General features: G+C 38.8%; 1 protein-coding gene across 1 annotated transcript; it reads left to right on the forward strand.

The window, feature by feature from the left end:
* The first annotated feature begins 857 nt into the window (after positions 1–857).
* On the forward strand, positions 858–25,205 carry snrnp200 (small nuclear ribonucleoprotein 200 (U5)). Its single transcript, XM_067413554.1, has 45 exons — positions 858–1,171; positions 1,515–1,678; positions 1,769–1,940; positions 3,790–3,982; positions 4,067–4,122; positions 4,211–4,306; positions 4,428–4,580; positions 4,669–4,768; positions 4,912–5,048; positions 5,160–5,237; positions 6,151–6,324; positions 6,692–6,829; positions 7,009–7,164; positions 7,366–7,536; positions 7,614–7,807; positions 7,900–8,023; positions 8,108–8,257; positions 9,987–10,097; positions 10,188–10,319; positions 10,410–10,598; positions 14,009–14,206; positions 14,378–14,530; positions 14,654–14,734; positions 14,819–14,902; positions 15,001–15,107; positions 15,197–15,315; positions 15,417–15,571; positions 16,788–16,977; positions 17,196–17,366; positions 17,447–17,607; positions 17,746–17,973; positions 18,090–18,281; positions 19,660–19,838; positions 19,929–20,080; positions 20,822–20,930; positions 21,037–21,145; positions 21,257–21,446; positions 21,537–21,701; positions 22,021–22,142; positions 22,240–22,383; positions 23,885–24,061; positions 24,147–24,307; positions 24,431–24,512; positions 24,749–24,841; positions 24,941–25,205. Exons 1-45 carry the CDS (start codon positions 1,127–1,129, stop codon positions 25,088–25,090), a joined length of 6,405 nt encoding a protein of 2,134 aa, XP_067269655.1. The 5' UTR covers positions 858–1,126; the 3' UTR covers positions 25,091–25,205.
* Positions 25,206–25,231: the final 26 nt, after the last annotated feature.

Consider the following 25,231-nt stretch of genomic DNA (forward strand, 5'->3'; position numbering starts at 1 on the left):
ATTACAATTTAATGAAATATATTCTACACAAATGAAAACTTGTTTTTCATTTAGGCCTACGTCTTCTTATTTTCTTTACTTTATCCCTCATCCTCTCCTCGCATTCTGTAACAAATCCTTACCTTGCTTAATGCATTTTTTTATTTACCTTTAAATTACTAGAGTTTATCAATAAATAATATATTCGTCATATTTTTACATTCTTCACATTCTTTCAAATTAAATTCAAAATAACTCTTCAAAACATGCTTAAACCAACTCAAATTAGCTGAAATAGCTCACATTGGGTCAATTTTTGTGTCTTTGCTGACCTCTTGTGGAAAAAAACACAATTCAGTCCCCACAATTCACAAAAACCTAACGCGCGCGTGTGTGTGTGTGTGTGTGTGTGTGTGTGTGTGTGTGTGTGTGTGTGTGTGTGTGTGTGTGTGTGTGTGTGTGTGTGTGTGTGTGTGTGTGTGGACCATAGGTGTGGACATTTAGACATTAACCGGTGGCAATGCACACGGACGTAGGCCTACTCATTGAGTCTCGTGTCACTGGATATGAATTGAGGTCCCATGGCACAAAAGCTTACACCATACAGAATTATTTAAATGTAAAAGGACGTTTTGTGTGATGGCCGATGAACCCTCAATAAAAAAGGGAAGATGGATGTAAATTAATTCCAATTAATTTAATTGCTCTTCTAATTGGGAGGAATCGTTCAGTGCACATTATTATTTTCTGATATATTACCGAGGCTTATGTTGCCTTTTCAACAAAAGTGTGTGCCTTAAAAAAGTACCATTCCTATCCAGAAGAGGCAGAAAATTTCACGCACTACATCCAGAAGCGAGCAGACCCGGAAGAGGAAATTACACCAAACGGCGTTTTGAAACCGTCGTGCGTGTTTCAGACGTATGGTGCAGTTACGAATGTAAAGAAAAGAGACTTAACTTTAAAGTGTGTTGTTATTGTCGTGTGTATACTAAGCTTTTTATTGTTATTTTTTTATTTTTGCATAACTAGGGACATACATGAATGCCTTGTAGTTAATTTAGTCGCCTGTCTCTACGCTAGCACCAGGTGTGCTGGTTGATAAAGAATATTTTCATTTTGAGCGCATTTACAGTAATAAGAAGTCATGGCGGATGTTACTGCGCGTAGTTTGCAGTATGAATACAAAGCGGTAAGTATAATAAGATATTTTATATCACCTTTAAACGACTTTGATATGTTTCGTAGCTAAATTTAGTCATTTAGCGCTAATGCTGTTTGTTTTGGTTTGCGCAAGTTTTAACACACTGGCTGAGTTTTAAACCTAGTGAGCTAACTTCTATAACGTTACATAGATTTCATTTTTGGTATGCATAGTAGTAGTAGTAATGTTTATTTTAATTTTGACTTAAATGGTCTTTCAGTAGAACAATCGCATATAGCATGTGTGTGCTTCTAATGTTTACAAGTGCATCTCACTAGGATTTGATACACAGTCGTTGATCCGATCCTGATTGTTTGTTTCTCCTCTGCAGAACTCTAACTTGGTGTTGCAAGCGGACAGATCTCTGATCGACCGTACGCGCAGAGATGAGCCCACCGGAGAGGTGCTGTCTCTGGTCGGAAAACTAGAGGGGACCAAAATGGGAGACAGGAGCCAGAGGACCAAACCTCAAATGCAGGAGGAGAAGAGAACAAAGTCAGTCTGATCAGAAACTTTTAGTGTTTGCATTATTGCATTGAATTCTCGTGAAAGTCTTAAACAAATGTTGTTCATTGTATGACTCAGGAGGAGAAAGAGAGACGAGGACAGACATGACATCAACAAGATGAAGGGCTTCACATTGCTGTCTGAGGGGATTGATGAGATGGTGGGCATTGTGTACAAGCCCAAGACCAAAGAGACCAGAGAAACATATGAAATCCTTCTGAGCTTCATTCAGGCAGCCCTTGGAGATCAGGTAAGATCACAGACTCAAATGTATTGTTTATCTGCTCTATTACAGGCTACACTGGCCGTAGCCATTTTAAATTAGAGGCAACACCTGCGTTTTAATCACGATCCAAGCAAAGATGTTACTAAGGTTGCAAGATTTGGGGAATTTGTTTTTGGATGTGGGAAATAACAGGACTTAATGGGAATAAACTAGAAATGTGCAAAATTGCAATCTAGCCTATAACAGGGAACTTAAATGTAGTGGGGGGGGGGGGGGCATCTTGGTTAAAACAACCAGTTTTAATGCAAATTCAGTAGAATAAATTAAAGTCCTACTCACAAATAAGTCAAGAATGTCTTTTTTTTTTAAAGAGCTTCCCTGGTTGTGACTATACAAAATGTTTATATTTATGATTGTATATGATACAGTTTGGATTAATTACTCTCAATTTCTGATTAATTCCCATAAATTCTTACATTTCTAACTTGGAATATTTCCAAAGTTTCCTAGCTTTAATTTCTGTGGAAAGCATGGGCTGTTATTTAAAATTGATTGTATCATTTCAATATTAAAAGCATAAATAGAATGGTTTGACTTTAGATTTGTGAAATTATGCTACATAAAACATACCTGCTCAAAACAAAAACAGCATACAAACTGAATAAAAATGTAAATTCACTCTGACAGTAGGTTACGATCATGGTACAGCAGCGGTTTCTTTGGGTACCACTGTACACAAATCAGTGCTGTGCCTTATAAACACTATTTTAAAAGCATTGTACAGAGTTAAGAGAAAAATAATAGGTCATCAAAAAACAGAATAATTCCCTTAAGAGATGCATTCTTATAAATCCCCACCTCTAATTCAATATTTAGATTTTTCTTTCAGTATTTTGAGTATTGCGAACAGTGGTGTGCCTGGTACCGTATTTTTAGAATTTATTTTAAATAAATGTTTTTTTTCTATTCATTAAAGAATCAACAAAAAAGCTTTCATAAATATATTAAAAGGTTAGTTCACCCAAAAATGATATTGATGTCATTATTAACTCACCCTAATGTTGTTCCACACCTGTAAGACCTCCGTTCATCTTCGGAACACAGTTTAAGATATTTTATATTTAGTCCGAGAGCGTATCTAAGTGTATGCACAGTATACTGTCCATGTCCAGAAAGGGAATAAAAACATCATCAAAGTAGTCCATATGTGACATCAGTTAATTAGAATCTCTTGAAGCACCGAAAATACATTTTGGTCCAAAAATAGCAAAAATTACGACTTTATTCAGCATTGTCTTCCCTTCCGCGTTTGTTTTCAAACCTCAAATAAAGACTTCAACGGTCATGAATCAGCTTATTGATTCATGATTTGGATCGCGTGTCAAACTGCAAAACTGCTGAAATCACGTGACTTTGACGAGGTTTGAAAACAAACGCGGAAGAGAAGACAATGCTGAATAAAGTCTTTGTTTTTGCTATTTTTGGACCAAAATGCGTTTTCGATGCTTTAAGAAATTCTAATCAACTAACTGATGTCACATATGGACTACTTTCTGGACATGGACAGTATAGTGTGCATACACTTAGATACGCTCTCGGACTTTAAATAAAATATCTTAAACTGTGTTCTGAAGATGAACGGAGGTCTTACGTGTGTGGAACGACATTAGGGTGAGTCATTAATGACATCAATTTCATTTTTGGGTGAACTAACCCTTTAGCAGAACAACAGTCCATTTCTTGAGCACCAAATCAGTATATTAGATCATGTGAGGCTTAAGACATTTAAAAGGTAAAATTTAACCATCTTAATATTATTGAATGTAAACAGTGAATATTGTTTCATAAATTGCTGCTCTTTTTATCCACTAAGCCAAGAGATATCCTGTGTGGAGCTGCAGACGAGGTGTTGGCCGTACTGAAGAATGACAAGATGAGAGACAAAGAGAGGAGGAGGGAGGTGGAGCAGTTGCTGGGGCCTACAGATGACACGCGCTACCACGTCCTGGTCAATCTGGGCAAGAAGATCTCTGACTATGGTGGAGACAAAGAGCTCCAGAATATGGGTAAATATTTTGGGTCCAACCCGGGTCCAAATTCCTCATCAAGATGTTAAGCCAGGTCACATTTCAGCTTTTCTCTTTTTGTAGATGACAACATTGATGAAACCTATGGAGTCAATGTGCAATTTGAGTCAGATGAGGAGGTGAGCTTCTACATGCTGGTTGTTTGTGGGTAGATTGTGTTTTGGGGCTCGTGAGGTGGTATTAAATGTGCATTTTGTTCAACTGTAGGAGGGCGATGAGGATCAGTACGGAGAGGTTCGGGATGAAGGCTCTGATGACAGCGAGGGAGAGGAGGCAGATGAAAGCAGCACCCTGACTGCCAATGTAAGTGTCTCATGTGTTTCTGTACATGTTGTCATATAGCAAGGGTTCTCAACCAGAGGACCCACTAGGGAGTAAAAAATTAATATAGAGTTAAACAACCAGCATGCTCTCTTCTCCATAGCTGGGCAACACGGGTGACGTAATGATGACCAAAAAGAAAGATCTTCATCCGCGAGACATCGATGCCTTCTGGCTTCAGCGACAGCTCAGCCGCTTCTACAATGATGCCATAGTTTCTCAGAAGAAAGCAGATGAAGTCTTGGAGATCCTTAAAGTAAGAAATACTTTGGAATGATCATGTCCTTGCAGACTTTGTTTGTATGTCTTCCTGTGTGACTGATTTTTTTCTTCCCTGTGATTAGACTGCCAGTGATGATAGAGAGTGTGAGAACCAGTTGGTGTTGCTTTTGGGCTTCAACACATTCGACTTCATCAAGGTGCTCCGGCAGCACAGACGCATGAGTAAGTAGATCACAAAGGTCAAGTTTAAAATGATTGTGATTTTTGAGAATATTCCAGCAATATGACTTATTGTGAATGGTTTAAAGGTTTGCAAGATTTTTAGAAACATTGTTTCATGTTGCTTTTTTTCTTGCCTTATCTAGTCCTCTACTGCACTATGTTGGCCAGCGCTCAAAGTGAGGCTGAGAAGGAAAAGATCATGAATAAAATGGAAGCTGATCAGGATCTTTCCAAAGTTCTTTACCAGCTGCAGGAGACTGAGAAAGAGGACATCATCAGGGTCAGAACTTCCCCTCCTTTTTAGTTGGTTTAGCTGAGTGTCAGATTGTTGTGCTTTTAAAAGAAAGAAGAATATCCATCAGTAAGCTAATAATCTTTTGTTTCCTTGCAGGAGGAGCGATCTCGCCGTGAGAGAGTGAGGAAGTCTCGTGTGGATGATCTGGAGTCTATGGACATTGATCATGGAGAGGTAAACCATCTATTGTTTCAAACCAGAGTTTACAATGTTCCTGATATTTTAATTAGGGCCGGGACTTTAACGCGTTAATTAAGATTAATTAACTACGGGACTTTAACGCGTTAATTAATTACGCAAAAAAAAAAAAAAAAACGTTTTTCAATGAATGAGTTTCGACGGACCGATTATACTGGAACACCAACTAGCGCTCACGACGAGTCACGACAACAACAAACCAGTGTGAACATGAACGAAGAAGCTGATGAGACTGCATTGCTTGGCCCCGTGGATGGGAAATTTTGTTTTAAAGAACGAAAGGATGGAAGCGTCGACAAGAGCATGGCTGTGTGCAGGCTAACGTTATACAACAGGGGTGTCCAAAGTCGGTCCTGGAGGGCCACTGTCCTGCAGAGTTTAGCTCCATCTTGCCTCAACACACTGCTAAAGTTTCTAGTATGCCTAATAAGACCTTAATTAGCTGGTACAGGTGTGTTTAATTGGGGTTAGAGCTAAACTCCGCAGGACAGTGGCCCTCCAGGAGCAGGATTGGACACCCCTGCTATACAGCAAGGAATTAGCGTATCACCACAGCATAAATATCACAAATATGCTTTTGCTAAACTTAATGGCAAACATTGCACTGGTCTGCTGGACTGAAATAAATAAACAATATTTTGTTGATTAAGCTTATGTATACAGTCATTATTCAATAGTATACTAAAAATCCATGTGAAAAATTACTTCTCATTGTTCCAGGTCAAATATTTATATGCAATTAAAATGCGATTAATTTTGATTAATTAATTACAAAGCCTCTAATTTATTAGATTAATTTTTTTAATCGAGTCCCGGCCCTAATTTTAATTTGACCCTCACTCCTAATGTTCATTTTATGATTTTATTTTTTTGTTATCTTTTTCTCTAGCCTGTGGCCTCGAAGCAACTCCTAGATCTGGAAGATCTGGCCTTCTCCCAGGGCAGTCACTTCATGGCCAACAAGCGTTGCCAACTGCCCGACGGCTCCTTCCGCAAACAGAGGAAGGGCTACGAGGAGGTTCATGTGCCTGCTCTCAAACCCAAACCTTTTGGTGATGATGAGGTATTTTTTTATTTATTATTATTTTTAAGTGGATCGAAATTGTTTGTTCAGGAAATTATGTATGATTGTTTAGTTATTGCATTAAATTGCCACACAAAAATTCACTACTGTTTAATGTTTTGCAGTTAAAAGAAAAGAAAAAAATGATCTTATGCTAGCCAATGTTGTATTTACTTAATTTAAATACAGTAACAACATGAATATGGTGAAATCCTTGCTCAATAAAATGTATATATTTTTGAAATCTTACTGACACATTATTTTTTTTATTTTTTTATTTTAAGTAGTATAGCTTTTTTTTTAATTATTGGTTAATGCTATATATTTTCACTTCTTTCTCAGAAGTTTCACCTCTTTTCTCTCACAGACATTGTTGGCTATTGAGAAGCTGCCTAAATATGCTCAAGCTGGATTTGAAGGATTCAAAACCCTGAATCGCATTCAGAGTAAACTCTTTAAAACTACCATGGAGACAGATGAGAACCTACTGGTTTGCGCTCCAACGGTTAGTCTACTGAAAAAGCTTCAACAGTCCAGGCACTGACCTAAAATATAAATTACAGTTGAGAATATAATAATAAATATGATGCAATAAAGAACTTAAATATAAAAAAAGTTTTATAATTAATTGAAAATTTGACCTTAAGGACATTCAGAGATTTGTTTTTCATCTCTTATCTGTAGGGTGCTGGAAAAACTAATGTTGCTCTCATGGCAATGCTCAGAGAAATTGGAAAGCATATTAACATGGATGGCACCATCAATGTTGATGATTTTAAAATCATCTACATCGCTCCCATGCGCTCACTGGTACAGGAGATGGTGGGCAGCTTTGGCAAGGTAGGAGTACTCCGTTTGAGAGAGAGAAATAACCCTTTTCCCCATAATGTCCTGTATTTCTTCTTAATCTTATCTTTTGAAAGGCAATGGAGGGAAAATGAAATGTGTTAATCACATTTTTGTGCCTTTTAAATTAGTAGCTCTAAATAGAATTATATAAAGTACTAAATGTCCCTACAACATTTATTGCTTTGTTTGTAGCGCTTGGCTAGTTATGGCATCACTGTTTCTGAGCTGACCGGAGACCATCAGCTGTGTAAGGAGGAAATAAACGCCACCCAGATTATAGTGTGCACCCCAGAGAAATGGGACATCATCACAAGGAAAGGAGGGGAGCGCACATATACGCAGCTTGTGCGCCTTATGATTATTGTAAGTAATCTAGTAGTCCCAGATTCCCTTTTCAAAGATTGTTCATATTTTTCAAGTTAACATGTTCTGTCATACAGGATGAGATCCACTTGCTGCATGACGACCGTGGACCCGTCCTGGAGTCCCTGATAGCTCGAACCATTCGCAATGTGGAGCTGACACAGGAAGATGTGAGGCTCATCGGCCTCAGTGCCACGCTACCCAACTACGAGGATGTGGCGAACTGCCTTCGTGTCGATACATCCAAGGGACTTTTCTATTTCGACAACAGGTGAGAATGAGAGACTGCTTCAGAGGAGAAATGGGAAATGGTCTTCGTTTTTGTGTAATAAAGTGCACATGTTGGGTGTTTTACTTTTGTAGTTTCCGACCTGTGCCTCTGGAACAAACCTATGTAGGAATTACAGAGAAGAAGGCCATCAAGCGCTTTCAGATTATGAATGAGATTGTCTATGAGAAGATCATGGAACATGCTGGAAAGAATCAGGTGAAGCTGAGCACAATAACTAGTTCTTTCTCCTCAAATGTATTCTACTGTTTGTTCAGTTACTAACATGCTCCTGTTTCTTAGGTGTTGGTGTTTGTGCACTCAAGAAAGGAGACCGGAAAGACGGCCCGTGCGATCAGGGACATGTGTTTGGAGAAGGACACCCTGGGGTTGTTCCTGAGAGAGGGTTCGGCCTCCACTGAGGTTTTGAGGACTGAAGCCGAACAGTGCAAGGTCAGCTCATAACTACCATGAAAGTGCTGCACATAAGATACCTCAAATAAATCTCAAACTAATTTACACTTGAAACAAGACCCACACAGAATCTGAACATGTCATTCAAAGCTAAATCTTAGCATATTCATTTTATTAAACATTTTTTATTCATTTATTAGTGGTACCAAACTGAATATGTCAAAAAATGATTATAGTTTAATTATAACAAATTACATATATAAAAAATATTATATAAATATATATACCGTATTTTCCAGACTATAAGTCGCACTTTTTTTCATAGTTTGGCTGGTCCTGCGACTTATAGTCAGGTGCGACTTGTATATCAAATTTAATTCATACTGACTGACAAGAATAAACATATAGCCGCGAGAATGCGCTCTATGCTGCTCCTGTAGCCTAATATTTACTTATACACAACAACTTAGAAAGACTGAACACAAACAAAATGCTCCCATAAAGAAAATCTTATTCTGCAAAATACAAACGGCATGTAGTAAAACATGCAGCGGAGAACGATTCTCACAGCGTTCGTCTCGCGCGGCAGAGCCTCTCCCGGCAGAGAGTTCAAGCCTCTGTGGACTCGTTCCTTCAGCTCTGGCCATCTTGCTTACAGTCCGCAAGTAGATTTCTTTTTCTTCTTCATCACAATTAAAGTAACCTCTGCTTTTCGCCAGTCCCTTACAAGTTTCTCACTCACTTCAAACTTTCTTTCTTCTGCTCGGGTTATGCAGTGAAGCGGGCACGAGCGAGTGCACGCGAGCAGGTGGTCGCATGCACGCGCGGGTGCTCGCGTGCTTGCATTCGCGCGGCTCCAGCTCTGCCCTAATGCGACTTATAGTCCAGTGCGACTTATATATGTTTTTTTCCGCGTCATGACGCATTTTTTGACTGATGCGACTTATACTCCGGAGCGACTTATAGTCCGGAAAATACGGTATATTTATTTTATTCCTCCCATGTGGCTCAGATTGGAAATGACCCATGAATGTGTCAGCAGGAAGAAAAAAATCAGGGAAAATCAGATATGAATTGGATGCCTGCATTTGCCTCAGCCATGTAAATGGACAAACTTGAAATTCCCATCAATGCGAGTCATAAATTATTGACAATGTATGAAAATTTGCGAATTTTGCAAGTGACGTCAATTCCGGTGGACACCAAAAGTGATTTAAGTGACTCTTCAATGGTGCCATAGAGGACAGCCTCAATCCATTGTTTTGCTGACTTTTAAAGCAGTGTTTGACAGTGACCATTTCACTTGCATGTATGACTAAAAATAGATGCGTACAAACTGTAAAAATAATTTTTGAGCACGAGCAAATACAAAATCCCTGCAGATCAGTTTTCTTAAATGTAATATCAATATCATATCAAGGTCTTCAATACCTTGAATTGTATAACAAGCATCTTAATGATCATTTTAAGGCATCTTTGGGGATGGAAAAAAATATATTGCGATACTGGCAAATATATATATATATATATATATATATATATATATATATATATATATATATATATATATATATATATATATATATGTGATTAATGATATATCATTATGGGTCACTTTTAAAAGATATAAACTGGTCGTCAAAAAAGTGGATATTGTCAACAAATCAGAATAAGGCATCAAGACCTACTGTGTAAATGCAGCCTAACCGAACACGCATTTATTGTATGCTGATTTTAGTTTTTGTTTGTTTTGTTTTGTTTTTGACAGAACCTGGAGCTGAAGGATCTTTTGCCATATGGTTTTGCTATTCACCATGCTGGAATGACCAGAGTGGACAGAACGCTGGTAGAGGATCTGTTTGCTGACCGCCACATCCAGGTTTGTGTGTAACATTCAGTAATGTCAAGAACATTTTGGATTATTTCATATTCTAAAATACAGAAGACTGAACATGAATGTGTTTCGTAGGTATTGGTGTCCACAGCCACTCTGGCCTGGGGTGTAAACTTGCCAGCACACACTGTCATAATCAAAGGCACACAGGTGTACAGCCCAGAGAAAGGCAGATGGACGGAGCTGGGAGCCCTGGACATCCTACAGGTCAGTAGTTTGTCCACATCTACTTTGTGTTTCAATAAGTTAAATAAATCACAAGTAACAGCTTGATTTCCACTCAACTTTGTGATGCAGATGCTGGGTCGTGCTGGAAGGCCGCAGTATGACTCTAAAGGAGAGGGTATTCTGATCACTTCTCATGGAGAGCTGCAGTATTACCTGTCCCTGCTCAATCAGCAGCTGCCCATCGAGAGCCAGATGGTGGCCAAACTGCCGGACATGCTTAATGCAGAGATAGTGTTGGGCAACGTGCAGAGTGTCAAGGTGAGTCTGAATGTAGTGTTTAAATTTCATAATTCAGACAAATTTTAGTGTTTTTGTTTAAACATTTTATGTATGGTCAATTTAAGAAGGTTTAACTTATGAACTTACTATATTGTGTAAAATGAAAATTAAATGTGATGATATAAAGACCACAACATTACAATAAATTATACAAAATTATCTTGTCATTTCATTGAAGCATATTCAAATATTTTTTTCTTAAGTTGATTTGTTTACTTTATTGCACATCCTAATATAAAAAATTAAAAAGGCATTTATATTGATAAAATATTTAGGTTTTATTATGCTGAAAATAATTAGTATTTTTTTCCAAAAAGTAAAGCATTTTACTCAAGACTTTGTTTTAAGTTTAAATTGTTACATTGAAATTACATAGTTTTGCATATGCCTTATTAGGGCCCAAGCCCTGAAAGGGCGCAGAGCCCTATTGTTCTTCTAAGGACAATTTAGCTTTTTCGACTATTCGGGCACTTTCGGGGCCCTTATCATGCTCGAAAACTCTTGAAACTTTGCACACACATCGGAATCTGCGGCCATCAGGGTCGGACCAAAGCTGGTACCTGGGCGTGGCAGGGGGGCTCGACAGCGCCCCCTAAAGTGGGGTCTGAAAACATGGTCTATAAATCAAACACACTTGCACGTACATATATGAAACTCGGTACACATATAGAGCTCATGGGGTTAAACAACTTTCGTGCTCTAAGTTATGCGTCAGCCCAACAGGAAGTGAGCTATTATGGGTTGTTCGGAAAACGCATGCTCTGGAATTTGCGATACTCCTCCTAGACGATTCACCCGATCAGCACCAAACTCGGTCAGCATGAAGTCAAGACACTGAGGATGCTAAATTGCGAGCAACTTTTTGATATCTCAAACGGTTAGGCTGTGGCGAGGAGACGAATTTATGGCGAGAAAAGGGAAACAGGAAGTGTGTTATAACTTTTGCATTCATTAATTCATTTTGATTAAACTTCAGCTGTGTGTTCGTTGTAAGAGGCCGATCACATGGATATGACTTTTGTGAGTCAAAGTTATAGCGCCACCAACTGGCAGCAGGAAGTGTGTCACTTTCAAAATGCTTTGAAATCACCATCTTATTTTTACCCGATTTACTTCAAACTTCATCAGTATAATGTCAAAACATAGCAGATATAAAGCTGGTAAGCACTTCCTGATATTGTATATACTGTTGCCACAGCAACACATCAAACTATAACATTCTTTTTCGCTGCTTTTGAGACTCTTAAAATGCTTCAAATTACATGAAACTCAACACACACATCAGACATGCTGTCCAGTAGATAAGGGCAAAGACTTAAAAACGGGCATGGTGGAGGAGCTCAGTAGCGCCATCTTTTGACAAAAGTAATGCAATCTTTTGTCAAAAGTGGGGGGGTTAGTTTTATCTTCAGTCACCAAACTCTGTATATATATTGTTCTCTTTGAGCCGAACAACTTTCTAATTTACAGTCATTAGCTCCGACGAACAGGAACTCAGATATTTAGGGCTTAAGGTGTGAGGACCTTATTGTAATTGCTCAAACCATCATTTTTCTACATTACATTTTTGAGGGCCTAAACACGCATGAAAACTCATGAAACTTTGCACACGCATCAGAAGTGGTGAAAACATACATCTGATATGGGTTTCAGAATTAGGTGTGGCAAAATGGCTCGATAGCGCCACCTACAAAATTTAAATTAAGCGTCATTCGTGCTACGTTTCATGTATGAGTATGAAAATTCGTTAGACGCATTCAACAGCCCAATACCTACAAAAAAGACCCAAGGCGCCAAATCTGAAAAACCAACAGGAACTGAGATATTTTGAATTTTCTTTGGTAAATTGGTGCAGTTTTTGCCATTGCCAGACGTTGTACTTTAACAAACTCCTCCTAGAGATTGAATCATAACAACATCGTATTTGAATAGTCCAATCTAAAGGCCTTTGTGGTGTTAAATTGGGAAGATCTTGAGTTTTCCCTGAAGGGTGTGTCCGTGGCGGCCTCACAAATGTTGATGTTTCGCCATGACACAGGAATTTGTTGTACCTCAAGCATACAATGTCCGATCTGCCTCAAACTTCACATGTTTGACAAGAGTCCTGGCCTGAAGACATCTACATTCCAATATTCAGTCAAAGTTATAGCGCCACCAACTGGCAGCAGGATGTGTCACTTTTTGAAAAAAATTTGAATCACTGTCTTACTTTTACTCGATTTACTTCAAACTTCATCAGTATAATGTGAAAACATGACAGATATAGACATACAAATGGATTCCTGATATTTTATATACTGTTGCTATGGCAAAGTGTCAGTTTAATTATCTTTTTGGGTGTTTTTGAGACTTAGCATGCTTGAAATTACTAACAGACTACTAAACTCGCCAATAGCGTGCCAGGTGAATAAGTTAGTCTGTGATTTGTTCCCGCAAAAGTGTAACAGAAGCAGTAGAAATTAATGTACGGGTTTTCAGACTGTGTTGCAGGGCGAAGTCAAATCGCTGGCAGATCAGGCTGGGTTTACCCAGTCAGTCTAAGTAAATTTTATAATAAAGTTTATAATAAACTTCCATAAAATTTAGATGCGCATCTTACTCTTACCTGACACTAATATTAAAATCATTGCTGCAGTTTCTGTGATTTGGCTCCAATTGGTAATTTTGTAATTAAAATGTTTTATTGGATGCTACAAATAATGAAATGAAAGCATGCTTAATTGCATAAGATTGTAAATAGCTAAGGTAGGTCAAAAACACATGAAGAGAAGTGTTAGGATAATACAATATGACCATTCGGACGGTATTCTGCGCTCATTTGAAATTGATGTGATATCATCTGACATGAAATTGATTAATTAAATTTAATTGATCTCATAGATGTGACTGTTGTGGTTCGTAGTCATAGCAGCACCAACTGCTGCAGTTAATGTGGTGAATCCAACTTCATTTGTAGGGCACTAACAATATAGTTTTATATAATTAGTTTAATAATTGTGTTAATAAAATAAAAAGACCATGAATTAAATACTGGCCTTCTGGACTTACAAAATTTTGAGCTGCAAAAGATAACTTTGCACATATTTGAAAATTACCTATTATATCATATTACATTAGAATTCATCTATATTTAAATTACATCATGGGTGTGGCTTGTGGTCATAGCGGCACCAGCTGCTACGGTAAATGTGGCATATTTGAGCAATTTTAAAATATTCTCCTGTTTAAATGCATATTACCTGTCTTGCACAATTTGCCTGAAGCCACCGGGGTGGTGGTGCCACCGGCTTGGGCCCGTCATCGCTGCTCGCAGCTTTAATATTAGTATTATTAGTATAAGCTCAGCATCTGTTGCAGGGTTTGATCATCAGTTTTGTCATCGTTTTCAGGATGCTGTAAATTGGTTAGGTTACACTTACTTGTATGTACGGATGTTGCGGAACCCCACTCTATATGGCGTCTCCCATGACGACCGCAGCATTGACCCACTCCTGGAGCGACGCAGGATGGACTTGGTGCACACAGCAGCCACTGTCCTGGAGAAGAACAACCTTGTCAAATACGACAAGAGATCTGGCAACTTTCAGGTAGACATTTTGTCTCATTAACCCCCCCCTTTCTGAACATCTCTAGGCATTTCCAGATGATTTATATGGTCAATGCTGAGATTGTACCAGCTTGAAATCCCCAACCCAGGATAATGAACGCATCAATTACACTTTAAAATGACAGCAACAGATGTCTGTGTTGTGTTTTAGGTGACAGACTTGGGCCGCATCGCAAGTCATTTTTACATCACCCACGAGTCCATAATGACATACAACCAGCTGCTGAAGCCCACATTGAGTGAGATTGAGCTCTTCAGGGTGTTCTCGCTGTCCTCTGAGTTCAGAAACATTAATGTCAGAGAGGTATGTGTCTTGTCTAATTAAACCAGCTGAAACATATGAACAGACTTCTACCTCTTGAATCCTAAAGACAGGATTAAGTGGAGAATGACAGCACTAACATGGTTGTTACATTCTGATTTACAGGAAGAAAAACTTGAGCTTCAGAAACTGCTCGAGAGAGTCCCTATTCCAGTGAAGGAAAGCATTGAAGAGCCCAGTGCAAAGGTAAATGAATGTAGAAGAATTTATATATTATAGAATATACAATCATATGATTGTCTCCTAAATTTAATGTTATGTCTTTCTCAGATAAATGTGCTGCTGCAGGCATACATATCTCAGCTTAAACTGGAGGGCTTCGCTCTCATGGCTGACATGGTCTATGTGACGCAGGTGAGTGTTTAGTAAAAATGTTTTGTAACACAAAGGTGTGTTTCATAAAGGACATTTTTATTTCAAAATCAGATTTAACATTCCGTTTGAATCTACAGAGTGCTGGCAGGCTGATGAGGGCCATCTTTGAGATTGTTTTGAGCAGAGGCTGGGCCCAACTTACTGACAAGACTTTGAACCTTTGCAAGATGATCGACAAAAGGATGTGAGTTGTCATGATGCTGATTTCACCAAGCATAAATGTATTGTTTATCTTCCAGTGTGATGTTATGCTATTGGCTTTTTTCCATCAAGGTGGCAGTCAATGTCTCCCTTGCGTCAGTTCCGCAAGCTTCCAGAGGAGGTCATCAAAAAGATTGAAAAGAAAAACTTCCCCTTTGAGCGCCTCTATGACCTGAACCACAATGAAATTGGTGAATAGTGTTTAATACACTAATACTCAAGGATTGTCAATATATATCCAAATGCCATTTTATAAAATTTTCTCATGAACTGAGCTTTTTATCCATTTCAGGTGAGTTGATTCGCATGCCAAAGATGGGGAAAACCATTCATAAGTATGTCCATCAGTTCCCTAAACTGGACCTGGCAGTTCATCTGCAGCCTATCACACGCTCCACTCTGAAAGTGGAACTCACAATCACACCAGATTTCCAGTGGGATGACAAGGTCAGTCCAAAAAAAGATCAGCATATAGATTAATATTGATACAAATAATAGTAGTGTGTGTGTGTATATATATATATATATATATATAATGTTATATATAATAAAATAATAGTAGTGTGTGTATGTGTGTGTATATATATATATATATATATATTAGGGCCGGGACTCGATTAAAAAAATTAATCTAATTAATTAGAGGCTTTGTAATTAATTAATCGAAATTAATCGCATTTTAATCGCATATAAATATTTGACCTGAGAACAATGAGAAGTAATTTTTCACATGTATTTTTAGCATACCATTGAATAATGACTGAATACATAAGCTTAATCAACAAAATATTGTTTATTTATTTCAGTCCAGACCAGTGCAATGTTTGCCATTAAGTGTAGCAAAAGCATATTTGTGATATTTGAGGCTCGATGTGCTGCGGTGATACACAAATTCCTTGTTGTATAGCTTGCACACAACCCTGCTCTTGACGACGCTTCCATTCTTTCGTTTTTTTAAAACAAAATTTCCCATCCACGGGGCCAAGCAAAGCAGTCTCATCAGCTTCTCCGCTCATGTTCACTCATGCCCTGCGTCTCAATCAGCCGTCTAGTTCCCTAGTCAGGGCACTGATCAAGACATAAGTCAATGGGCCGACTCCCTGATCAGTGCCCTGACTACTGAACTAGGGAGCTGAGTGAGACGCACCCAAGGTTTGTTGTTGTCTTGACTCCGGAGCGCTAGTTGGTGTTCCAGTATAATCGGTCTGTCGAAACTGATTCATTGAAAAACGTTCCGCGGTGCAAAAATAAATGCGGTTAAATTTTTTTATTTTTTTGCGTAATTAATCTTAATTAACGCGTTAAAGTCCCGGCCCTAATATATATATAATATAGTGCTGGGAGGGGTGTGGAGCATGGAGTGGACCACGGTGTACTGTGGAGCTTACAGAGACTTCCACCATCAGCTCTTTTTTTCTGTTCAGAAAAGCTTTTAACTGTTAGGTGTTGGTTGATTGTTTGTATTAATCTACATTTGTACTTTTTTTTTTTTCTTACTTTTTTTTCCATTGTTGCACTTTGAGATTCTCAGGAATGAAAAATGCGTTATAAATTAAATCTAGTGTGTATGTGTGTATGTATGTATGTATATATATATATATATATATATATGCACATATATCCTGCATGCACACTAAACACACTAAATGTTGGCTTCTTCCAGATACATGGCTCATCTGAGGCCTTCTGGATCTTAGTGGAGGATGTGGACAGTGAGGTCGTCCTTCACCATGAGTACTTCCTCCTGAAGGCCAAGTACGCTCAGGATGAACATCTTGTGACTTTCTTTGTGCCCGTGTTTGAGCCACTGCCTCCGCAGTACTTCATTCGCATAGCTTCAGACCGCTGGCTATGTATGTTTTTTTTTATTTATACTTGCTACTGAATTTACTTTTGACAACAAACTAACTTTTTAATACTGCAGAAAATATTGCTAAACCTTATATTTAAAATGATAATTCACTCTGGCATTGATGTAGTGACTAAAATCCATAAATGTAAAATGGAGTGGTTGAGGTATTGCAGTAGTAGAATGTTTCTCCCAAAGTCTGATTTCTCGCTCTCTCTCAAGCATGTGAGACGCAGCTGCCGGTTTCATTTCGTCACCTAATCCTGCCTGAGAAATATCCTCCTCCCACTGAGCTGCTGGACCTGCAGCCTTTGCCTGTGTCCGCTCTAAGAAACGGGGCCTTCGAGAGCCTCTACCAGAAGTTTCCCTTTTTCAACCCAATCCAGACCCAAGGTGCCTGCCCGTGTAAACCCTCCAATATGCTGTCAAACTTGATAGAAATCTTCCTTCTAAATGAAACTTCTTGTTTTCAGTGTTCAATGCGGTGTACAACAGCGACGACAACGTCTTTGTTGGAGCCCCCACGGGCAGCGGAAAGACCATATGTGCAGAGTTTGCCATTCTTAGGATGCTCCTACACAACTCAGAGGGCCGCTGTGTCTACATTACACCCATGGAGGCTCTGGCTGAACAGGTACAGCCACACTTGTCTGCCTTTATGGAAATAAATGTAATAATGTAAAAGTGTCTGTAGTTCGACTTAAGATAAATCTAAGAAATTGTTGAAACAAGGATGTGAATGTCATGATTCAGACATAATTTTTTTGGGCAGGTCTTTATTGACTGGCACCAGAAGTTCCAGGATACTTTGAATAAGAAGGTTGTCTTACTCACCGGTGAGACAAGCACTGACTTAAAGCTGCTGGGTAAAGGTGACATCATCGTCAGCACCCCAGACAAGTGGGACATTCTTTCCCGTCGCTGGAAACAGAGGAAGAACGTGCAGAACGTTAGCCTCTTCATTATTGACGAGGTTCATCTCATTGGAGGTGACAACGGAGTAAGTGTTGTTTTTATTCTAATTCCTAAGGATCAAGAATGAGCTGTTAGTTCCTTAGAGATCATTGTTTTGGTTGTTTGAATCCTTTATTTCTTATTTCTGGGTATCTCTTGTAGCCTGTGTTGGAGGTGATTTGTTCCAGAATGAGGTACATCTCCTCTCAGATCGAGCGGCCCATCCGTATCGTGGCCCTCAGCTCTTCTCTGTCCAATGCTAAAGATGTGGCCCACTGGCTCGGCTGCAGCACCACAGCCACCTTCAACTTCCATCCCAATGTCAGGCCAGTTCCTCTGGAGCTTCACATCCAGGTCAGTCTGAAGCTCTCTGTAACTTAATTTCATCTACATTAGAGCTGCAACTAACGATTCTTTTTTCTGTCGACTAATCTAACAATTATTATTTTTCCAGATAATTCGACTAATCTAACGAATCATTTTTTTACCCTTTGAAATTTTTCAAAATTCTGTGGCACCCCCTCGCATAAGTTACGCTAGAGGTGTAACTGTACAGATTGCTCACGGTTTGCTTTGTATCACGGTTTTAGGTACACGTTTCAGTACAGTTCGGTATTTACTATGTTCAGGGGAAAAAGGACTACTGTCAAATGAAAATAACTTAAATAGAAGCAGCAGCACAAATAAATACTATTGAGCAAAGATGACAATAAAATAAACAATGCTTTTCAGGTAGGTCTAACATTAGTTTTTAGGTAGAGAAATGGAATAAAGTAATCAAATGTAAAATAACGGCATATTTAACTGTTTAAATTAAAAAATGTATCCTTATTAAACTTACAAAAGCTATTCAATCAAGAGCAGTGAGTGATGTCTTTATCTTTTGTTTGACATTAAACAGACAGCAGTAAAGGCTACTGCCCCTCTAAGACCCAAGGATAGTCGTCGTATTTTCTGTATAAAGTTGACTTAAGGCATATACAGAGTAGGCTATGACATTTTGACATACTTTTTATGTGAGTTTGTCCATTTAAGCACAGGATTTGAAAGAGAACTCAATATTTGAACGCTTTGGGACGAGTGCACAGAGAGAACTTCTCATTCGCGTCTGGCTACACGCGGGGTGATGACGGTGAAAATGACTGCTCATATTCAGACATACGGCAGCCCTCGCTTGCGTTTTAAAAGCTATGTAAATAAAAGTATGCAATAAAACTTGTTTAAGATTTATGGCCGAATGCAACGCACCGAGTGTGTGTGTGTGTGAGTGAGTAAGAGACGCGCAAAAGGGCGGAGAGAGAACTTAAGGAAATGCAGCTGAACGAATATGCGTGCGTCTTTTAAATAGTGTAAAAATTAATGAATGATAAATCAATATGTGGTGGCCGGTGTTGATTATGTGGCGGTCCGCCACAAATTAGTCTGTGTGGGAAACACTGTTTGGCCTCTGTTTAAAGTATTCCCATACTTTTTATATTCGTGGTCTAGGTTTTTGTGACAGAATGGAGAACTTTCTCCATTCCCAGGAGCAGAAGCCAACATTACGCGAGATGAATGTGTGACGCGACGCGCCGACGCATTTCACGAACGTCGGCGTATTTCCGTAGTCGACGTCATCGATGACATCGACGCGTCGTTGCAGCACTAATCTACATGCACAATCCTTACCCTGTTCTTCTGTTTACATTAGAAGTTTTTGTTTAATCCTCTTGACTACATTCCTCTTCCTCAGGGCTTCAACGTGAGTCACACACAGACTCGTCTGCTGTCCATGGCAAAACCTGTGTATCACGCCATAATGAAACACTCCCCATCCAAGCCGGTGCTGGTGTTTGTGCCATCAAGACGCCAGACTCGTCTCACCGCTATTGATATCCTCACCTTCTGTGCTGCTGACGTGGTGCCACAAAGGTGCTGGAAGATCTATATCACATCCATACACTAAATACACTAGCACACACATCTGGAATCTTATCTTCAACCTTGTTTTTGTCACTGCAGGTTCCTACACTCAACCGAGAAGGATCTGGCTCCATTCATGGAGAATCTCTCTGATCCTACACTGAAGGAGACCCTCTCTAACGGGGTAGGGTACCTTCACGAGGGCCTTTCACCTACAGAACGCAGGATTGTGGAGCATCTCTTCATTTCTGGTAAGACACATTAAACCTAATGTTTTAGTTTAACAGTCAATGTATTCGGGCCCGTTTTAATTAATGAAAACATGCCAAAATCATTTTGATGCTTTGTTAGAAAATTAATATTTAGGTTTTTGAGCTGTTTTAGAGCAGTCATGAGCTATAAAGGAATTGAATGAAATCCATTAAAGAGTTAATACTGCAAGTTCTCAGATTATATATATTCTTTTAGATTTCACGTGATGTATGAATATTGAAATAACATTTCTCATTGATGAATTATCTTTTCTTACATCAATGGTTTTGCTGTAGTTCATGTATAATTTGAAATTTCAAAGAATTTCTGATTTTTTTAATATTAAAAAGGATAAATGTAGTAATCAAATTGTAATAACAAAATGACATTGTGTAAACATTTTTCATTCTTATTAATGAGAAGTTAATAATCAAATAAAATATTATTTTAGTTAAAATATAAAGTGAAGACACTTTTACAAGCTCACATTTAATGACTGGCAGTATACTGGATTATCTGGTATAACGGTTTCAATTCCGTGTACAATATGTATTTTTCAAATACTACCATAACAGTACATAACTGAAAGAGTTGGCCACAGTGGTCACAATGGTAGTGTTTTTTGAGCTGTTATATAGACATGTATCAACTTTATACCCTTCCTATGAATGGTTATAACTTTTATGACAACAGTAAATAACCCACATAACTACATTTTCCCCTCTGTCCTTTCATGCTAGGTGCCATTCAGGTGATGGTGGCATCTCGTTCTCTCTGCTGGGGCACTAACATTTCTGCCCATCTGGTGATTGTCATGGACACGCAGTACTACAATGGCAAAATCCATGCGTAAGTATTTTCTCATCCTTAGTGGCCTTAAACGATTGATGTCATCACAATATTTTTACACTGTGCATGTGGATTGCTCATGAATGTCTTTGATGTCTCGGGTTAGATACGTGGACTACCCAATCTATGATGTGCTCCAGATGGTAGGAAAGGCAAACCGCCCTCTCCAGGATGATGAGGGTCGATGTGTCATTATGTGTCAAGGGTCCAAAAAGGTAGAACTTAACACTAAAGACATTTTCTTGAATTAAGATTATGGTTAGTCTCTTGTCTGCTTTGCCGTTGTTGGTTGCCTCTTAATCATTGTGAACATTCTTGTTCTCTAGGACTTCTTCAAGAAGTTCCTTTATGAGCCTCTGCCTGTCGAGTCTCACCTGGATCACTGTCTTCACGACCATTTCAATGCTGAGATCGTCACCAAGACCGTGGAGAACAAACAGGATGCTGTGGACTACTTGACATGGACGTTTCTGTACCGCCGCATGACCCAAAACCCCAACTATTATAACCTGCAGGGTAAGGACCTTTAAATGCCTACAGATCTTCACTACAGCAGGATGAACTTCAGTGTATACCAGTGTAAACTAAAATCTCTTCATGTTCCAGGTATGTCTCATCGTCACCTGTCAGATCATCTGTCTGAGCTGGTGGAAAACACCTTGCAGGATCTGGAACAGTCCAAGTGCATCAGCATCGAGGATGAGATGGATGTGGCCCCTCTGAATCTGGGCATGATTGCAGCCTACTATTACATCAACTACACAACCATCGGTGAGAACTCTCTGTTTAATACTTCTTTTAAAGTTTGCGATAAAACTGAAGTAGCAACAGATACTTACTTCTGTATAAATGTCAATAATGGTTCATTAAAGTCAGGGTCGAGAAATCAATATTGTCATCCCAGCTAGTGTTCGCACAGCCAACATCCTGTTTTAGCTTATTCACCTTGTGTGCATGAAATAGACACGGGCACAGTCAAAACATGCCATAAAAGAAATGCTAATTAAATGTACAATTATTTTCTGTAGCTAAAATGTACAGCGTGGTTGTCTTGCCTGATACATCTCTCATCTTTTTGTCCTCTCTTCAGAGCTGTTCAGTATGTCCCTAAATGCCAAGACAAAGGTCCGTGGCCTCATCGAGATCATCTCCAATGCTGCAGAGTATAAAAACATTCCCATCAGGCACCACGAAGACACCCTGCTGCGGCAGGTAAATAAAACTTTCCATTATTGACTGAGTGTAATGTGAACTCTTAGAACAACCAGACTGCATCAGAGCTCTGTTAACCGCTCTTTGACTTTTGCAGCTGGCTCAGAAAGTGCCTCATAAACTGAACAACCCCAAGTTCAACGACCCTCATGTGAAGACCAACCTACTGCTCCAGGCTCATCTGTCCCGCATGCAACTGAGTGCAGAGCTCCAGTCAGATACTGAAGACATCCTCAGCAAGGTGAGGAGAAACTCTCTGAGCACATAGTGAAAAGGACAACACAATTAATTAAACAAACTTAATTCTTTGATATAATAAAAATAGCATTTGTTTAAAATAGAAATATTTTGCAACATTATGAATGTATTTACTGTCACTTTTAATCAATCTAATGCATCTTTGCTGAAGTAGTTTCTTTTTTTCTTATGGTAGTGACAACAAACAGCAAAAACGAAGAAATGTTGAAATGTTTCTTAAAGTGTAAAAAATTAAAATTGTCATAATTTACTCCCCTTCATAATGTTCCAGACCTGTGTGAGTTTCTTTCTTCTGTTGAACACAAAAATATATATTTTGAAAAATGTTTGTAACCATTTGACAGCACCCAATTCCTACAATGGAAGTCAGTGGCTACTGTCAACGGTTTGATCACCAAAACTCTTCAAGTTATCATTTGTGTTCAACGGAAGAAAGAAAGTGATACAGGTTTGAATGTTTTGAACAGAGTGATGCTACACCTAATGCCAATTTTTAAAAAAAATCTCTTAATATCGGTTTGTCAGTGATGCGTAACATTATCAATGCATTGTAATAACTGTTACAACACTATTTTCTTTACATTAACAGACACCGTAATAAACCATCTACATAATTACGCTTGGTGTTACCATGTCCACAGTTTGTAATAACACAATAACCATAACGAGTTGTTCAATATAAACGTGGGATTATGAATTATATTGAGAACATCATACATAGAAAGCATGCCCTAATTTAATTTACCCTGTAAACTTAGCTGCAGTTCATCGTGAAGCGTTCAAGCGTTTCAAACTACACTCACTTCTGGAGATGCAGCAGGCACTGGTACAGATCTTTATCCTTTATTCAGGAGCAGCTTCTTAGCAAAACCTGCTTTATACTAACCCTCGGTTATAAAGCAGTCTGGTGAGAAATGCTTTGCAGTTCGCGCAGACATTAAAGCATCGACGAAAACAAAACTCAGCCAGAATGACTGTTGTGTTCATTATTACACCCAAGAACAGAACACCACAATCGCTTAAACGCCATTCTGCTCCAGCGTCTCTACTTATGCAACCCTGGACTGTGCTGATGACAGAGCTCGCTCAGGGCGGATCTGAGGTGAAACGCTGCTGTCAATCAACATTCGTGGGAGGGGCGTCAGACAGTGTGATGTCACACGGTCGAACGGCTAGATTTGAGACGGGGGAAAACATAAGATTTAAAAAAAAACTTGATGTATTTTTATCATAAGATGGTTGTGTACAGGCACTGCCAACACACATTTCTATACAATCAGCTTGTAAAAGTGCATGTACCATTATATGACCCCTTTAAACTTTTGACTGGTGGTTTAGGCTTATATATCTACATTTTTCCTCAAATGAATACATAATATTATTCAAATTGAACATATTTTACATAACATTTTGCTGTTTGATTGTTCATGTACAAATTAAATATTTCATAATTCCTACTGCTCTTTTCTTGCCTGTATTTTTAGGCTGTGCGGCTGATCCAGGCGTGTGTGGACGTGCTCTCCAGTAACGGCTGGTTGAGTCCAGCGCTGGCTGCCATGGAGCTGGCTCAGATGGTCACACAAGCAATGTGGTCTAAAGACTCTTACCTCAAACAACTACCCCACTTCACTTCTGAACACATTAAGCGCTGCACAGACAAGGTGAGATTTGGGTCTGAGCAAGGGGGATCATCTACATGGTGAACATTGTCTTGTCTGTCTAAACTCCTTTTGTTGACTCATTTAGGGTGTGGAGAGCATCTTTGACATCATGGAGATGGAAGATGAGGACCGCTCTGGTCTTCTGCAGCTTTCAGATATACAAATGGCTGACGTGGCACGCTTTTGTAACCGATATCCCAATATTGAGCTCTCATATGAAGTGGCTGACAAGGATGACATCAAGAGGTATGAGCTGAAATCAAAATCCAAAGGGCTTCAAATGAAAACTTTCAGTCTTGAATGGGTGTAGAAAATCAGGCATTTTTACCGTTTATCCCTGCTGAAGATATTATTTTCTTGTGCTCACAGTGGAAGTCCAGTGGTTGTCCAAGTGCAGTTGGAACGAGAAGAGGAAGTTACAGGGCCTGTCATTGCTCCTCTGTTCCCACAGGTGAGTGTCTCACATACATATACATACATACACCTACAAAGCTGGGATGCATTATTATTTTTAATCAAAAGAACAGCATTTATTTGAAAAGCAAATATTTAGAAATATTAATTAAAATAAAATTTTACAATCCCCAGACTTATAAATTCTTTAACATCACTTTAAAATAGTTGATATTACTTTGAATTTATTTTAGGGACTTGCAGCAATACTTAATGACTTATTTGTTTGTGCAGAAACGTGAAGAAGGCTGGTGGGTTGTTATTGGAGATCCCAAATCGAACAGCCTCATCTCAATCAAGAGACTAACTCTTCAACAGAAGGCCAAGGTAAGGCCTGCTATGTCCAAGGCAGTAGTAGATTATTCCAGTCTTTTTATGAAAAATGGAGTGGAAGTTAATGATGGTGAGGGTTTTTTCTTCCCACAGGTAAAACTTGACTTTGTGGCACCTGTTGTTGGTGTTCACAACTACACGCTGTACTTCATGAGCGATGCCTACATGGGCTGTGACCAGGAATACAAGTTCAGCACGGACGTTAAGGAGGCTGACAGTGAGGGAGACAGTGACAGTGATTAATCTTAGATTAGTCATAACGGGCCGATAAAGCAGCTTGTGTTTTTATAGATATTTTTGAGCAATATTGTGACTGTTTAATGCATTGTGATTTAATTAAAGAAACATGTACATTGGATATTTTTTGTACTGTTTTATTAAAAG

Source organism: Pseudorasbora parva, chromosome 13 (assembly GCF_024679245.1).
Source record: "Pseudorasbora parva isolate DD20220531a chromosome 13, ASM2467924v1, whole genome shotgun sequence".
NCBI lineage: Eukaryota > Metazoa > Chordata > Actinopteri > Cypriniformes > Gobionidae > Pseudorasbora > Pseudorasbora parva.

What these genes read in the sequence shown, in the direction of transcription:
- snrnp200 (XM_067413554.1), top strand. Translation starts at nt 1,127, where the DNA reads ATGGCGGATGTTACTGCGCGTAGTTTGCAGTATGAATACAAAGCG. An exon ending in TTGAAGAGCCCAGTGCAAAG is followed by an intron (nt 14,735 to 14,818) that starts GTAAATGAATGT and finishes TGTCTTTCTCAG; the next exon opens with ATAAATGTGCTGCTGCAGGC. An exon ending in AAGACACCCTGCTGCGGCAG is followed by an intron (nt 22,143 to 22,239) that starts GTAAATAAAACT and finishes TGACTTTTGCAG; the next exon opens with CTGGCTCAGAAAGTGCCTCA.